Genomic DNA, 17,866 nt, shown 5'->3' on the forward strand with positions numbered 1-17,866 from the left:
ACGTTGATCTAGTTCTTCCATTGTTGCTGTCAGAAATTTGGCTTATTTCAAATGAAGATGTATTTGAAAAAGTTAAGGTTGGTAAAGAATTTTGGACATGTTTCAAATGAAGATGATAACTGTTGACTCTAGGTCATGAGTAAGATGGTTCATTTTGTACGGTTCTAACTGTCGGGAAGCATAAGTGATGCATTGTCATAGTGCATCGGTACACAGCCAAATCATTCAATGAAACGTCATCGTGGATTTCGAAATTCTCAATATTATCGAAGGGTGTACGAACAAGGGTAGGAAATAGACAACACCTCAGTTGTCACAACTTTAATTGTATTCCACGTCTCAGCTAAACTGATTTTCCTGGGCCAACATGAAAGGAAAAACACCGCCACTGAAAAGTCACTAACAAACTGCCGATAAAATCAACAGGGCCAAGGATATCGCATATTTCACAATGATTTGTGGAATATGAAATTTTCTTCATTTACCTGATACTAGTAAACTATAAATATGTTTTGGTTGACTTTTCTATTTGTACTTAAACTATAAATATGGTATTTTAGTTAAACTTTTTACTAGAATTGGTATTTAAATTAAAAGATCCCAAATTATTATTGTATTTTAATGTTTATTTATTAAAGAGAAAATCAAAATTCTACCCTAAATCTACCATTTAAATTGAGAAATTTTATACATCTAAATACCCTACAAAAACCCAAGAGAAATATATAATTAAACCCAAATCCCATAAAATGAAAAATAGTGGAACAAAGCATATGATACAATTAAGAAAATCGCATAAAAAGATAAGTTTTCAATAGTCCAGATTATTGAGTAGTCCGACTTTATATTAATTAGATTGACAGATAAACAAAAATAGTATTTTTCTAATTTTAATCTTGAACGTTTATTTCCCTTATAATTGGGTAGATTGGACTATTGAAGAAAAAATGCATAAAAAGATGCATAAATCTTCCTTAAAAATGAATATTTGTTGCACACGTCAAGAAGTATACAAACATGTTTTGGGAAGAAGCTCACGCGAAGGCAGCTGCTCAGATTTGATAAAGAACCACAGAAACATGTCGAATGGCGGATTGGCTTCTGGGGCTGTCGTAGTTACTAGTTAGTGAGGATTTAAAATTCTAATATGACACACCCCAACCCAGGATGTCCACTAGGACTCCAAATCGAGTTGTGTTGGCCAATACCTGGAAGGTGACGAAGCCATAAGTGTAGTGATATGGAAAATATGAATAAATTTAAACCTAAAAGTGCCTAAATACAAGAGTGTGCGGTGAGCGGGAATGAACTCATTTACCATCGATGGTAATCATCTACACCAAGATTTGCCAATAATCCTCGTCGGTACAAAAACTCTGCTACTAGAACCTTGAGGGGCAAAAAACAAGGATGAGTAGGCCTGAAAATAAAGTTTTATAAAAACCTTTTCGAAAACATTATAACCCCTCGCCATAAAACATATATAGTTTCCAAAATATCATATTAAGTACAAGTATGAAAATCAAATGCATGCTAACTGTAAGTCCAGAAATATGCCACAACAGAATAGATTAACAGTAATATAGATATGATCATGTGCTCAGTAATCTATACTAACATGTTAGTTGGAGTCACCTTATGTGACCTGTATGACTGCACCTATCGCTCATCAGTCATATGCTAACACACGAGTCGGAGTCACCTAATGTGACCTGTATGTGACCTGTACGACAGGGCTAGGTGTAATAATAATCACTCTAGTGCTATGATCATGTGAAGCTTTGCGCTAAGTGCAGTCATCTACGAGTTGGAGTCACCTAATACCTGTACGACAAGGCTAGCACCTACTTGGATTCAAGGCGAGCGTGCGGTGCTGGGAGGTGAACATACACGTGAAAGACTAGCCTGGCCTCAAGCTGAGCACTCACCTGGGGTGTAGCAATGATGAGCATTCTATATGTAAGCATGCCATAAGATTCAACCATTTCATTCCACAAAAATTTCTTACCTGGCACGTTCCGCATTCATCTTAGCATTTAAAACATTCACAACAATTATATGAAGGTAATATGCATATGGAAATGCCATGATGGAATCTAAAACTCAACCATATCATAGTATTTAAAAAAAAATATATATATATATATATATATAATGAATAAATCAATTTAAAAGCATTTGTGGAAACTATCAATCATATATATACTATAAAAAGGAAAAGATCCACTCACCTGGAGTCTGCGCTACAACTCCTTAGCACGAATATCAAGGCATCGCGAACGATCTTCGCCTAGAACAATTATCAAATCACGTCTCAGAATTCTTATTGATAGAACATGTAACTTACATAAAAACAAATCCCCTAAGAACGTTCTAGAATGATTTGTAACCCATTGACCAAAAGTCAACCGTCAGTCAATGGTTGACAATAGGGTCCACAACCCTACGTAGCTCAATCCGAAAGATCTGCTCCTCGGACTTCTGATCCGTAACTTTCATAGATTCATATTATGCTTCTAGAACAACATCCTAGATCCAACGGTCGAATCTCCGCCAATTGCAAATTCAAGTGGAGGTCAACGTTTTATTTTACAAACTTATAAATCCAATTCGAGAAGATCCATATGTCGGATTCCTGATCAGTAAGTTCCTAAGGTCCTCAAATATTACGAATAATAACTTATTAAAGTTTGATGACGATCCAACGGTCGGATGGTCAATTCATATGATGACCAAGTAGCGGACCTTAGCGAAATTGTACCCAAATAATTGAATTTTGTTAATCAGACATCACATATGGAATTGGGGTATCAAGTTTAGCCTAGGAAGGTCAGGGATGTCTCGGCCCATGCGCCACCACCACACGCCGCCGCACGTGGCGGTCTGCCGCCCCGACTCGTCGGAACATTCCACTATTTCTAAAACTTCTCAAATTTCACAGGAATGAAGATCTCAATGAGTAGAGCAAGTTTTATACCTGTGGAGAAGTCCAATTTGGCCAGGAAAAGCTTCAAATCGCCAAGAACCAGCCGAAACCCTAGAATTTGGGTGTTCTTCAATTCAATCAATATGCAACACCATCACCCTTAAAATAGTTTGGGCTTTGTTCCTGACCTCCAGATAAGTGTTTTGGTGAAAGTAAGTGTTTCAGAAATGGGTGGATCACCGCCTAGTACCCACGAAGCCGTGCGTCGGCCTTCACGAAATTGGAACCAAAACTCTCTGTTTTTCGACTGAGATGGTGGATGGGAGGCCACATGAGTGATTTGCATGTGATGGATGGTGGTGATCAACGAGAAAAATGGCGGAAATTCGTCGGATTTGGGTCGGGTGGTGCGCGGGTGTACGGACCGACGGGAAGGCTGGAGCTCCCCTTCTTTTTTGTTTTTTTCTTCTTGATTTCTGATTGGTCCTTACCCTTTAATTTGATTGGTCCCTTATTATTTGCTTAAAAATGATTGGGCTTCTTTCCTAAAAGGTGGGAGTTCAAATAAATTAAAATCTAAAATGTAAGTAACCAATTTCAAACATCCGTAACTATACTGTTATAATCCGGACTCGCAAACGGCTTTCGCCTATGCGTTTGTACCATTGAGTACTATGCAAATAAGCCAAAAGAATAAGTCATACGTTTCTCTAGACGATGGTCAACGGAAGTCAAAGTCCTTGCCTCTAAAGCATTTTCGTCAATTCACGCTTTTAAAATTAATAAAAACGTAAAATTAGGGACAGGTTGTCACATGATATCTTGGTATAGTCAGTAGTCGATTAAGTTTTTAAAAAATTCGCACATTCTATGTATAGTGAGAATATCAAAGATTTGTTAGGATTTTAACGATGTGGAATTTTGATGGATTTGAGTGTAGGTGGTAAAGTACCAAACGCTTTCAACAATCAAACATTCACCCACAAAATTTCATTTCAAGACTGAAAAATTCCCTCTATGGAAGAAGAACAGTCTTTTGCTACCCCTCATCCCCACACCCCACCCAGTGCCATTATAACAGCTGTAAAATCCCAATTGCAATTATATCATGTACAATTCCAATCCAAGCCATATGAGATAACAATGGGCATTCTTCAAGTAGCGCAGAGATCCTGCTAACTGCAGCGATAATGAAATTACCAAGGATTTGGATCCTCATTGGATCCCCTCTTTGGGGATCCTAGGGATCAACACACGTGGACTGTTGATCAAAAATCGTGCGGCTACAATTTTTTATTTATTTTTTTTATATTTTTCACGCAAAATGAGGTTGCTTTACTTTTAAAAATATAAAATATATTTAATTGGGACAACACGATTTTTGATCAACGGTCCACATGCGTTGATCCCTAGAATCCCCAGGAAGGGATCCGACGAGGATGCAAATCCCATTACCAATATATTTTGAATGGGCTTGATTCCTTATTTTAATTTTATGAGTTGAAATTATTATTTTCAAGTTTAATTTTTTGAGTGATTGGGTTTGAAGTGGCTGGTTACGGGTGGTTGTTAGTCAATGATCTTTGTTATGGTTAGTTGAAGTTTTTTTTAAAAAAAATATAATTCAAATGAGTAAGTGAGAGACATATTTGATTGGTGTGTATTTCTATATCAATATATGTATGTTTACGTTTATGTTCTTTTTAGATTGTGCATTGAGAAATAAATTCATTTTATGTTGTCAGATATCTATAATAGAAATCCATATAAAAAATGCCAAAATCTATATAGAATTGTAAAAGTTTGTTAAAATCCTTTGAAATATGTTACTTAAAAAAAAGGAAATAGACAAGAATGAAAAAAAGGAAATAGACAAGAATGACTCATTTTCTTAATCTTAGGACCAAAATAAGATCTTTCGGATATGCATAAACCATCCACATGATATGCAAAACAATATGATAAAAATAGGATTTTTCTAAACCTTAAAATGACTAAATTGCCCTCGTATATTTCCTCCCACCCAATGATCATTTGCAACTTTCTCCAAAATCTCTCTCACCCAATCCCCAACTCGAAGAACCCTAACCCACCCATCTTCTTCATCCAACAGGTCTCTCTCTCTCTTTCCCTGTCTCTACCACTCAAACCCTTCTTTGCAATCGACCCCATCAGAATGAGCAAATGATGCTCAAGCTGAATGGCATCCATGGCATCCATAAACAAAATTTGATAAAAGGCATAGAATTTGACCTTGGTTATGAGCGGATGATACTGAAGCTGAAGCAAGTACTGTTGCAACCCCTTCTTTGCAATCGACCCCATCAGAATTTCTTCGTTACAAATTCCAAATTTGAGAGGAATAATTGGGTTTAGTCAAGCTCTAGCTACGTCAAACATGTGGTGGCGCACTTGCACAGTACGAACCCAAAGTACAAGCTCCAACCAAGGGCATCCATGGATTTTCAACAACACAAATGGCCCATCGGCGCACCCATCAGCATCTAAATCTGATAGGGATTGGAATTGAACACAAAAATATATATTCTGAAGGTTACTTGAATGTTTTTGTTTTCATATCAAAATATTCTTCTATTTTGTTCTTCCTTGTTTCGTCCATGAGTACAAAAGCAGCAAACGATTTAGTCAATTTCTTCCTCTTCTATATTGGGATTCCCTACCTTGTCTGAATGTCGTGATAATGTTTATTAAAAGTTAGCAAAATTTGGTGTTTTGTTTGATGAATTTTTAAGATATACTCATTGTATGCACACGATATACACATGGTATGCTCATAGATCTAAGCTCAACCAAAAAACCCAGAGCTCACAGCTCTCTATTCGAAATAAGAAAAATGACATCATCACATGTGAGTTTTTACAATTTATATGTGGTTACTTTCGTCATTTCACTTTTGTACATGGTGTGCATGGTGATGAGTAGATTTTATATTATATATTTTACCCTAATCTTAGTATATTTTGGTTAATATTTTGGGAAGAATTTTGATACTTTGAATTGTATTTTCAATATAGGACTTTCGACTTCCTCTAGAGAAAAACAGGACCAAATGGACGAATTTTGGAGTAATTCCAATTGGAGGACGTTCGTGAGTCACTTAGCTTGATCGTATCAAAATTTGGGATTTTTTCACCAAGCGGTGGTTTTCTGGCGATGAAATAAAGAAGCAGTGCGCAGTGCTGGAAAGTGACGTTTTTGGGCTTAAATTGCGTTTTTGGAGCCCAAGATGACATCGGATGGGTTCGTGGCCTTCTGGAAAAGTGTTCAGAATAGTCCAAACATTAAATCCAGCTATATTGGGCCAGTTTTGGAGCAGCTTATGGGCCAAAACGTGGCTGTTCAGTTTTTAGACGAATTTTATTATTTAATTTAGGGTTTTGTTTGCTAGGGTTTGTGTGGTGGCTTAGCAAATATATTGCTTAGCCGTCTACAGTTTTAGGGTACGCTTTATTTTATGCAATATTGGAGACAGAGAGAAGTGCTAGGGTTTTGAAGATTTTCTACTTGAAGGTGTTTTCAATCCTTTTCTTAATAATATTTTCTATGATTTCAATTATGAATATGCGGAACTAATTTCTTTTGCTAGGGCGAAGCCTTGAGCCTTAGCATGAATATGTGATTTTTATTTAATTGCTTATGATTGATTGCATGCATATTTTGAATTGTTAATCACCGGGATAAAAACTATCTAATTGTCTTAATGCCTGATCACCATTAGGATCTTTAGAAAAGTAATTTGATGCAATTTTGGTCGGAAGGTTCCCTGAAATTGACGCTGGCTTCTTGTGATTAATAATTGTAATTTCTCTTAAGATGAATATCACGTCTTAAGGATTGCATGGTTTTTCAAATGATTTTCATAAAGCATAATGAGTCTTTCATGTTTAGATTTGATCCGAACGTCCGGACGGGTTGCATGTTAGATATACGTTCTATGTTGGAGGTTCCAAGTAGAATATGAATTAGGAGAATCTAACCTTCAAAGTGGCATGTGTAGATCATAAGTAATTGGTAAAAATTCATAGGATTGCTAGGTGATGGTGGAACCCTAGTGCTTTCTTAATTTGATTTTCTCAAAACTGTTTTCTTCTCTCTAATCCTAATATTGCAGATTGTTTATTTTAATTCTTTAAATTCACTTTTATTTTAATTAGGTTATAAAATCAATCACTTCAATTTCTATTTTACAATAATTAAATGGAATCTGATTAGTTCGAATTATTTAATAATCCCTGTGGAGATGACCTTGCAAAATCCGTTTATACTACAATAACCTTGTGATTCTTGCAAGTAAAATAGGAGATTTAAGCCCGTTCACATGAGTAGTAAAAATCCCTATCAAGAAAATGGCGCCGTTGCCGGGGACTATTTAAAATAATCCCTACGAATAAGATTTTCAATTAGTTATTGCTGTTTATACATATATAAAAAATAAAAAAATATTTAATTTTCGTTTTCATTTATTTTTACAGATTACAACAGTACAGATTTCAGAAATCTGTGCATGGTCAGCACCCGTTCAACAGTGCAGAAATTGATTCCATTTGATCCAGAATTTGAGCAGCATTTAAGGAGGAAACGCAGGGAGCAAAATTTGCAGCGGGTTCGTCCTCTGCAGGAGACTTTTCTGCAATCATACTTTGACCTGCACAAAAAAAAAAAAATGGCGTTTATAATTCCAGAGGCAGGTCTGCCCCTGGGTGATTCACTGACTGCCCATACCACAAATATACCCAGTTGCATCACATATCCGGCAGTGGAGGAAGGGACTGCATTTGAAATAAAACAGCACATGTTGAATATTCTACCTACGTTTCATGGGTTGTCATCTGATGATCCTAACATGCACATTGCAGAATTTTTAATGGGGTGCAAAAACATTTTGGTGAGAGGATTTTCAGCTGAATCTATTAAGCTGCGGTTATTTCCATACACTCTAAAAGATCAGGCAAGAAGATGGCTCCTCACACTCCCATCAGGAAGCATTACAACTTGGGCCCAACTCAGTGAAAAATTTTTAAACAAGTATTATCCGGCTTCTAAGACCCTTGACATGAGAACTCAGATTTTATCTTTTGCCCAAAAACCAAATGAAGAGTTTCATGAGGCGTGGGAGCGATTTAAGGAGTTGATTAGAAAATGTCCACATTCGGGTATTAACACTACTGATCAAATGCACATATTTTTCAGAGGGTTGAATATGACTACAAAAACTCTTGTCAACGCTTCATGCGGAGGTACGTACAAAGACAAAAATGCACAAGAGGCTTGTTTGTTATTTGAAAAAATGGCAGAAGATACTCAGCAGTGGGCAGTGGAGCAACCACAATCTAGGTCAGCTTTTGAGATGCCAAATGGTTCTCCATATGTTACAGCACAAATTGAAAAAATGGAGAAAAGGCTAGAAGCAAAATTTGACATGTTATTACAGAGAATGCCAGGTTCACAGGTTGCTGTACAGCAGCCTTTACAAGCTGCCTGCAGCATTTGCAACTTGACAAATCATGATTTTTTGAGCTGTCCACATAAAGATGCTTATCCGGAATTTACAGCAGAGCAGGTTAATTCATTTAACAATTTCCAGCGTCCCCGATATGACCCGTATTCTAATTTCTACAACCCAGGTTGGAGAGATCATCCTAATTTAAGGTGGGACAAGGAACAGCACACTAGGCCTCAATTTCAACAGCAGGTACAGCAACCTGCTGCACCTAAGGCTGCTTGGGAAGTTGCAATTGAAAAATTGGCAAATACTACCACTCAAGAAATTCAAAATCTACATGCAGCAGTGAAAAACATCGAAAAACAGATGGGGCAGATTGCTATACAGGTTTCAGAAAGAGCTCCGGGTACATTTCCTAGTCAAACAGTACCTAATCCAAGAGGACGAGAAGAATGCAATGCTATACGGACTCTACGGTCTGGCAAAAGTTACAACAACAAACATGAAAATTCTGTTGGGAATTCACAGCCAGCAGAACTATCCCAAACTAAATCTGCAATTATTGCAGATTCTGAAATTTCTGCAGATTCTGGGCAGTCCCAAGACAGATCCGAAAATACTGCAGAAGCTTCCACAAAAACTGCAGAACGTGTTTACGAACCCCCTATGCCATATCCAGAAAGGTTGAGACCTAAAGCTAAAGATCAACAGTTAACAGATTTTATGAAAACTTTGGCTAAAGTTCAAATTAATCTGCCGTTAATTGATGCCATTAAGAACATTCCGTCTTATGCCAAGTTTTTGAAGGATGTTTGCACAAAGAAAAAGAAGCTTGTTGATTTTGAGAAAGTGATTCTTACAGAACAATGCAGTGCGGTCTTATTACATAAATTGCCTCCAAAGAAAAAAGATCCGGGGAGTTTTACTATCTCTTGCACCATTGGAAATTGTGATTTTAGTAGTGCTTTAATTGATTTAGGTGCTAGTGTAAACTTAATGCCATATTCTGTTTTCAAACGTTTAGGTGAAGGGGAGCTGAAGCCAACCTCCAGTATTATTCAATTGGCTGACCATTCAATTACCTACCCTAGAGGAGTCATTGAAGATGTTATTGTGAAGGTTGACAATTTATATTTACCAGCCGATTTTATGGTGTTGGACATGGATGAGGATTTGACAACGCCCATTATTTTGGGCCGCCCATTTCTGGCAACAGCCCGAACTCTTATTGACGTTGAAGCCGGAACATTAATATTCCGAGTTGAAAATCAAACTGTTGTTTTCAAGTTGTTTGAAGCAAGCATACATTCAGGTGACAAGCAAGAATGCATGCGTGTTGATGCATTGGATGGTTTACCAAGTGCCAAGTTTATGAACAGATCATCAACTGACCATCTGTCCATAAAGCCCCCGAATTTAACTCCTGATTTTACAAGTCCTAAACCACAGCAGCAAAGGGTGCTACATGAAGACCAGCCAATGAACACATTGAAAAAACATGAAAATTTGCCAAGCAGCCCAAATTTTAAGAAAATACAGCCTGGTAAAGAAGAGTGGTTATTAAGTTCAGATTTCAAGTCATTTCCAGGGAAACAAGAGTCTAGATGGAAAGGCCCTTTTCTGGTTACTAAAGTTTTTCAGAATGGTAATGTGGACATTAAGGCTAAGGGCACAGATTTCTCATTGAAGGTGACCAAACATCAACTAAAACCATGCATAGAGAAATTTGGTGTAGGCGAGTCTTTGACTCTAAAGGCACCAATGATCTAGCCACCGGACTTCCGCAACGTCTAGCTACAGACTTAAAATAAAGCGCTTATTGGGAGGCAACCCAATTTTTCTAAACTCTTTCTTAGTTTTAATTTTCATTTGATTTTCTCTTTAATATAAAAAAAATAAAAAATAAAACATACATAAAAAAAATAAAAAAATAAAAAAAAAAACAAAATTTGAAAAAAATGGAAGATTGCATATTGATTTTATTTACCCAGTTTATTTGATTTTATTTTAATTTTTTGACGCATATTGGTTAATTGCAGGTTGCGAACGTGGAAAATAAAGAGCTTCCTATGCTGGAATCCTGCACCCAGCAGCAAGTCTATCGTTCACATCAACCACATCTACACTATGTTGGAAATTTAAAGCAGTCCACATAAAAAGCCATTCACAGATGCAAGTTTGGGGGTGATTGTTGCAGATCCAGCACATAAACAGAATTTAGAGCAGTTAATTTCTGCAGCTCAGTTTTGCGATGCATGGAGGAAGCACAATTAAATCACAGATCCATACACCACAGAACTGAGTACAGATATTATTACCAGATCTACAACAACTACACTTGCAGGGATTCGAATTTTACCTCCCAGATGCATCGATCTGGGTCATGCGGCCTGTGCTATTTTCCTCCGTTGCTCTTGTGTGTTTACTTCTGTGTCCTTGGCTCTATCATGGATCCGTATACCCCTACATAAAGACCAACAATATGAGTACATACAGGTTACATATGGCATTCAAATGAACTGTTGTTGAACTTGTAAATGTTGAGCTTAGCAAAAGCAGACGAACGAGATCTGTACCTATATGACATACAGAGGCCGCGACAGTTGCTGTTGATTTTGCTTTCTGGGACTATTAGACCGGCAGCTTAAGCTTGTTTTCTCACGGGTGTATGCTGGATTTGAGTGTTATTTTTCAGTCACAGTAGGGGTTATTTTTCAAGTATCAGATCATAGTCCATCAATAAAAAGGGTTACGGGTTTTACCTCAACATTTGCAGATCCTTGGTTGAGCTGAGCTGCTGACTCCGAGGGTGTTCTTGTGTTGTTGTCTCGGATTTGAAACCATTAGGGCTCTCCACACTGATAAAACCACATGCAGGTGTTAGTGTTTGTTCCAGATCTCTCCAACAAATAAATTGGACACTGCAACCACAAGATTGGAGGATGATTTTACCTTTGGGTTTCCGTTTTTTCCGATTTTCCATCACGGCGGGGTACTCACGGAGGTGCGTTGTTGTTGGGTTATGGAAGGCTACGGATGCATCAATCTGCGAGGAAACTGAGACATACACAGAACAATCAAATGCATCAGTCACAAACATTTTCATGTTACTCTTGGTGATGAAGTTAGCAGAAATGGAGCTACATCTTTACATTTGAACGAACAAAAGGAGAAATGGCATGGCTTAGTTTTTACCTGCAAAGGGAGGAAGAAGGACTTGCTTTGACATGGAGAGAGTAAAAGCATTTTCAGACTTTCTAGAGAGAGCAGAGCTAAATTGAGGAAAGGAGAGAAAAATGTGAGAGACAGAGAGGTCCTTTCATTTTAGCAAAATGGGGTCTGCGAGAAAGAAAGAGATATGGGCAAATGTATTGATCTTCACCCTTAATTTCGAATCCTATGGAGTCCCCTGCCTGATGCTTGACACGTCTGCGCCTCATCAATTTTTTATGCTTCCCTAGGCCACGGTTTGAAGATAGAGAGGGGAGAGAGCCGTTGGGCTCTGTGTTTGATGACTGACAGAAGACTGATGCCAGTGCATGCCACTATTCAAATTAGCATGCCAGCTGCCAGTCACGGATGGGCATCCAATGTTTAAATTATTGGTGCACGCCTGCAGTGTACATGGATTGTCATATCTCATCAATTGGGCGCTGTGCACATGGGTAGTTTGACAAGGCCTTACGTGGCCATGCTGTTATCAATTCAATTGCAAGGTGTTGTTCTCATTTGTTTTTTCATGTTCTTTTATCTTTTCCTTTTATTTTTATTTTTATTTTTTTTTATTTTTTTTTATTTATTTTTTTTATTTTTTTCTTTCTTTTAGTTTGTCGGTTCTTTTTAGTTATAGGTTTTTGGTGTTTTATTTTCTTATTTTTTTTTTTTTTTAGTTTCTTTTATTTTAGTTTCCACACCTTGAGGACAAAGTGTGACATAAGTTTGGGGGTGGGAAAGTAAATTTTAGTTTTTTTTTATTGTTGTGTCCGTTTAAAAATTTTCATTATTCCTAAGTTAATATCCATAGAGTATTTTAAGCGTTAGAACAAATGGACATGGTGAAAGTTAATCCCACATTAGAGTCTTTTCTATTTATCGTTGCTTAGACACTAATTCATGAATTATACTTTGAACTTTGCACATCACACCAACATGGTTTGTGGGGAGTGAGATTGAAATACTTGCTTTTAGTCTAAGTTTATTTTTATTTTTTATTTTTTATTTTAAGTAAAGTCAGTTATTAGTGTGAAAAAAAAAAAAAATAAAGTAATAATTGTCTCACCCGAGGTTCTGCCTAGTAACCGGGCCAGTCCTGCCTAATCAGCAGTGATTCTCGCGTCAAACGGTAGAGTTTTGGCATGAGGCAGGGTGGTTAGTTGGTTTCGTAGCCTTTTCAGCTCGGGTTAATAAGTCCTTAGGGGTGTTCTACACCTAGTGTCCTAAAGCCCTAGTGGTTTGGGAGTCATTGACCTAAAGCTCGCTACATGGGTTGGATCGAAAGCTTAAGTAAACCGACATTGCACGACCACTACTGTTACTGGAGAAAAAAAAAAATGTTATATATAAAAAAAAAGTGAAAAAGAAAAAAAAAAGAAAAAGAAAGAGAGTTATATTTAAAGTTACTATGTGTGAAATAAATAAGGACGAGAGGTAAGGGTTTTAGTCGAGTCTCCTTAATTATGTTGGTTCACTTTACACCAAAGAAAGTTTGTGAATTCTTTTCTAATTGATTCTAAATGGCTTAGACTCTGTGGTGGGATTGGTTGGAACTTTTGAAAAGATGTTCTAGTTTTTAAAATTTGCTATGGATTGCAACTTTGAAGGTGAAAATTTTTGTCAGTTAATTTTAGCTAGTTAGTTTGTTAAGTTTTTATTTTTGTTTGAGTCTTGTTTTGCTTGAGGACAAGCAAAAAGCTAAGTTTGGGGGTATTTGATGAGTAGATTTTATATTATATATTTTACCCTAATCTTAGTATATTTTGGTTAATATTTTGGGAAGAATTTTGATACTTTGAATTGTATTTTCAATATAGGACTTTCGACTTCCTCTAGAGAAAAACAGGACCAAATGGACGAATTTTGGAGTAATTCCAATTGGAGGACGTTCGTGAGTCACTTAGCTTGATCGTATCAAAATTTGGGATTTTTTCACCAAGCGGTGGTTTTCTGGCGATGAAATAAAGAAGCAGTGCGCAGTGCTGGAAAGTGACGTTTTTGGGCTTAAATTGCGTTTTTGGAGCCCAAGATGACATCGGATGGGTTCGTGGCCTTCTGGAAAAGTGTTCAGAATAGTCCAAACATTAAATCCAGCTATATTGGGCCAGTTTTGGAGCAGCTTATGGGCCAAAACGTGGCTGTTCAGTTTTTAGACGAATTTTATTATTTAATTTAGGGTTTTGTTTGCTAGGGTTTGTGTGGTGGCTTAGCAAATATATTGCTTAGCCGTCTACAGTTTTAGGGTACGCTTTATTTTATGCAATATTGGAGACAGAGAGAAGTGCTAGGGTTTTGAAGATTTTCTACTTGAAGGTGTTTTCAATCCTTTTCTTAATAATATTTTCTATGATTTCAATTATGAATATGCGGAACTAATTTCTTTTGCTAGGGCGAAGCCTTGAGCCTTAGCATGAATATGTGATTTTTATTTAATTGCTTATGATTGATTGCATGCATATTTTGAATTGTTAATCACCGGGATAAAAACTATCTAATTGTCTTAATGCCTGATCACCATTAGGATCTTTAGAAAAGTAATTTGATGCAATTTTGGTCGGAAGGTTCCCTGAAATTGACGCTGGCTTCTTGTGATTAATAATTGTAATTTCTCTTAAGATGAATATCACGTCTTAAGGATTGCATGGTTTTTCAAATGATTTTCATAAAGCATAATGAGTCTTTCATGTTTAGATTTGATCCGAACGTCCGGACGGGTTGCATGTTAGATATACGTTCTATGTTGGAGGTTCCAAGTAGAATATGAATTAGGAGAATCTAACCTTCAAAGTGGCATGTGTAGATCATAAGTAATTGGTAAAAATTCATAGGATTGCTAGGTGATGGTGGAACCCTAGTGCTTTCTTAATTTGATTTTCTCAAAACTGTTTTCTTCTCTCTAATCCTAATATTGCAGATTGTTTATTTTAATTCTTTAAATTCACTTTTATTTTAATTAGGTTATAAAATCAATCACTTCAATTTCTATTTTACAATAATTAAATGGAATCTGATTAGTTCGAATTATTTAATAATCCCTGTGGAGATGACCTTGCAAAATCCGTTTATACTACAATAACCTTGTGATTCTTGCAAGTAAAATAGGAGATTTAAGCCCGTTCACATGAGTAGTAAAAATCCCTATCACATGGCTTGTGCATAGCAGATTTGTCCTATTTTGGTCCAAAGATTAAGAAATGGGTCATTTCTGTCTATTTCCCTAAAAATATCTATTAAATTTTTTTGAAAGATTAATTAACTTCACTCCTTAGTCTTTTTTTTTTATTATTTTGAATAGACAATAGTATCTACACTAAAGGGGAGGGAGTGAATTTAGCCTTACAATGGGCTAACTATAATATGGTTTAAACTCGTCTTTGACGAGAATCGAAATTAAGACTTCTTACTTATAAATAAAGAGAAATACCACTAAACTATAGTATTAAGTGGCCACATCCCTTAGTCTTTAGTTAGTGAAGTTCCTTAAACCGTCTCCAAATGATATGCCAAATCTTAGATGTAATATCAACTAATCACTTTTGACAGTAAATATTGCTCCAACCGAATAATCTTTTGGCTGACTTGGAATGGCAGCAAGGCCTCTAGCGACAATTTTGACGCTGCCTTCACTTCTATTTTATTTATTTTTAATTGGTGGGGCCCATAAAAAGCTTTAAAAATGATTGTATTGTTTATTTTATTTTAAACTGGACCATGTATCATAGTAAAATAATAAAAAAACATACCGGTTAGAATATAAAGAAATTTAACATCATGCTTCAAAATCCCAAATCAGCCATCAATTAAGAATTTGACAGAAAAAAATGACACATCTATTGGAGATGCTTTTAGTGATCTTTTAGTTTCTAATATTCACCATCTATTACTATCTAACAGCTTAGATTGCTTCATGTCATCATCAGTTTATTTCCTAGTTGCAAGAGTTTTGTAGAGTAAATAATATTACTTAAGCTGAAATCTTTGCAATTAAAGTTCGCATATATAGTTTACAGTTTTCCATATCAAATCTTTCTCTTTTTATTTTCTCTTTTTTATTTTTTATATTTTTTTAATACAAAGGCTATTTCCTTAAATCTTTAGGATAGAAAATAAAACTTACCACTGGTATACCTCGATCGTTTAGCTTCTCCCTCTCTAGTTTTATTCTTGTCTTATTAACTAGCTAGTGTCTATACCTTCAAAAACAAGGAATAATTTAGCATTAACTGCTTGAATTACCTAATAAAAAGAGAAAGGGAAATATATCATAAACCTTTTAAGGAGGAGGAAAAAGCTTTTCCTATATTTTTGAAAAGTTTATAAAGAATAGGAATACTTTTCAGCATATCAGCAGCACACCGAGACCTGTATATAACTGGTATATGTTGTACAAACTTTCTTACAGTTATACCTACGATTTTTCGCAAGTTTAGTCGATCTCTTTCTCTTTGATCTTCTCAGTTTGCGAGTGTGTGCCTTGGGAGTCAAGTATGAAGGGGAACTCAGCTCGACCAAGGAGAGACAACCGCGAAGAGCAAAGGCTCGCTAAACGGAGAAAACTGAGGCAGCGGCAGCAGTCGGAACAACGGAAATCCACGATGCAGAGATCAGCGACTGTGATGAGGAAAGCAATGAATCTCAATAAGCTCTGCGGAGCTCAGGTCTGCGTGGTTGCATATATTGGACCCAATGCCAAAGTTAAGGTCTGGCCAGAAGACGAGGACTTGGCCAAAGCCATTATCAGTAAGCACCAAGCAGCAGCTATTAAGAACAGAAACAACCCTAAAACGCGAGAGGTCAACATCTATAATTTTTTTCAAGGTAAGATGAAGCAGCTTGAACAAAAGATTGAGCTCGATGACAAGGAACTAGACGCGTTATCTGAGGATTCATTGATGGATCTGGCAGCATTCTTAGAGTCCAAGCTACAGAAATTGGACTACCCGGTTAGGTCAATTGAAGGAAAATCTGTTGTTCATTTGCCGTATAGTTATGATGACTGTAACTTGGTACACAAGGAACTACATGTACATCAGCCATTATTCGATCCAATTCTGAACTGCTCAGGAAACCTAATGATGATGGGATTTGAGGGTCAAACTATGTTTTCCACTGCCACAGCCACAGCCACCTGGCCGTGGCAGAATAGCCTTGCCGACGGTCATTATCAATCTGCAGGCTTCGCAAATTGCTCCAATTGTAACATGATGACCGCCGGGCTAGTGGATCCAAGTGTATCAGCTGAAGCTGGGACAAGTGGTTCTTCAACTTTAGAAGTTGACCAATACTTTGCTTGGATGGGGTCCGATAATTGGGAGAACAACGTTAACGTGCTTGGGGTTGAGGACCGACCAGGATCAATGCTGGTTTTCAATGGGTCAGACAATTTTGGTGTGATGAACAATAATCTTCTTCCTCAGCAGTGTATGCCATCCCAACTTGACGATTCTTTCCCAATAACATCTTGGAGAAATCTCTTGAGTTTCGGATGAATTAGTGTTTAACTTTGTTTAAGTTTGATGTTTCTTGGGTTGGGTTTTAGGAACATGTAAGTTAATTAATAAAAGTGCTATACTTGCTATTTTTCTTAATTTCGCTGACTTTCTTTTCTAAATTTGTTTTATTAGAACGTCTGCAAGTGAATTGATGATGTATGGAAGAAAAATTTCAAAAGGGCTTATGGGTTTAAAAAAAAGCACTTTGAAGTTATTTTTGTAAGAAACATTTGATATGTTCTTCTAGAAGAACTTCTGAAAGCGATGAAAGTATATATGTGCTACAGTTTTTGGGCAAAGGTAATACAGTTCAAGTGTTTTTCTAAGAAACACTTCCATTTTGATAATGTGCTTCTATTAGAAGCACACTTATGTGTAGAACTTCTTTTTAAAGAAGCATTTCCAAGTGGAAACGAAAAGATTGGAATAGGGTTTAATCAGGCCGGTCCTGAGATGTTCGAGAATCGGGGCGACACCATAAAATGTGCCCTAACTTCATATAAGAAAAATTATTTGTTTTCACACATAAGATTCAGTAAAATCATATTTAGAAAAGCACTTCAAACTCAGTAAATTAGAAACATGGAAAAACTAATTTATTTTGTATTGAAGGCTGTCTTGTCATCTGCCTCAGCGCAGTGAGAATACTCATGGCTGAAATGACCAGCATACTCTCGTAGTGACTTGTCCGGCTTCTGGCGCATAGTGTACAAGTCATCTGCAGAATGTAAGCGATCAGTTTGGAGATGTGTTGAGAGACAAACAGTTTCC

At 36.6% G+C, this 17,866-nt stretch overlaps 2 protein-coding genes, 1 long non-coding RNA gene and 1 other non-coding gene across 4 annotated transcripts; 2 read left to right on the top strand and 2 right to left on the bottom strand.

Annotated features, from left to right (window-relative positions):
• Window positions 1-7,610: 7,610 nt before the first annotated feature.
• LOC126629707 (uncharacterized) lies at window positions 7,611-10,546 on the top strand. Its single transcript, XM_050299812.1, has 5 exons — window positions 7,611-8,304; window positions 8,389-8,639; window positions 8,757-9,239; window positions 9,678-9,848; window positions 10,430-10,546. The coding sequence occupies exons 1-5, from the start codon at window positions 7,611-7,613 to the stop codon at window positions 10,544-10,546; spliced, it is 1,716 nt and encodes a 571-aa protein (XP_050155769.1).
• LOC126634090 (small nucleolar RNA R71) lies at window positions 7,998-8,102 on the bottom strand. Its single transcript, XR_007627204.1, has one exon. It is a non-coding gene; the product is annotated as a small nucleolar RNA R71 (small nucleolar RNA).
• Window positions 10,547-10,575: 29 nt separating the features above from the next.
• On the bottom strand, window positions 10,576-11,740 carry LOC126630840 (uncharacterized). Its single transcript, XR_007626126.1, has 5 exons — window positions 11,586-11,740; window positions 11,343-11,447; window positions 11,153-11,248; window positions 10,967-11,061; window positions 10,576-10,853 (listed from the first exon to the last, which is right to left on the bottom strand). It is a non-coding gene; the product is annotated as an uncharacterized LOC126630840 (long non-coding RNA).
• Window positions 11,741-16,090: 4,350 nt separating this feature from the next.
• LOC126629716 (uncharacterized) lies at window positions 16,091-17,092 on the top strand. The gene has a single exon (XM_050299823.1). It carries the CDS (start codon window positions 16,091-16,093, stop codon window positions 17,090-17,092), a length of 1,002 nt encoding a protein of 333 aa, XP_050155780.1.
• Window positions 17,093-17,866: the final 774 nt, after the last annotated feature.

This window comes from Malus sylvestris, chromosome 1, assembly GCF_916048215.2.
Source record: "Malus sylvestris chromosome 1, drMalSylv7.2, whole genome shotgun sequence".
Classification (NCBI taxonomy): Eukaryota; Viridiplantae; Streptophyta; class Magnoliopsida; order Rosales; family Rosaceae; genus Malus; species Malus sylvestris.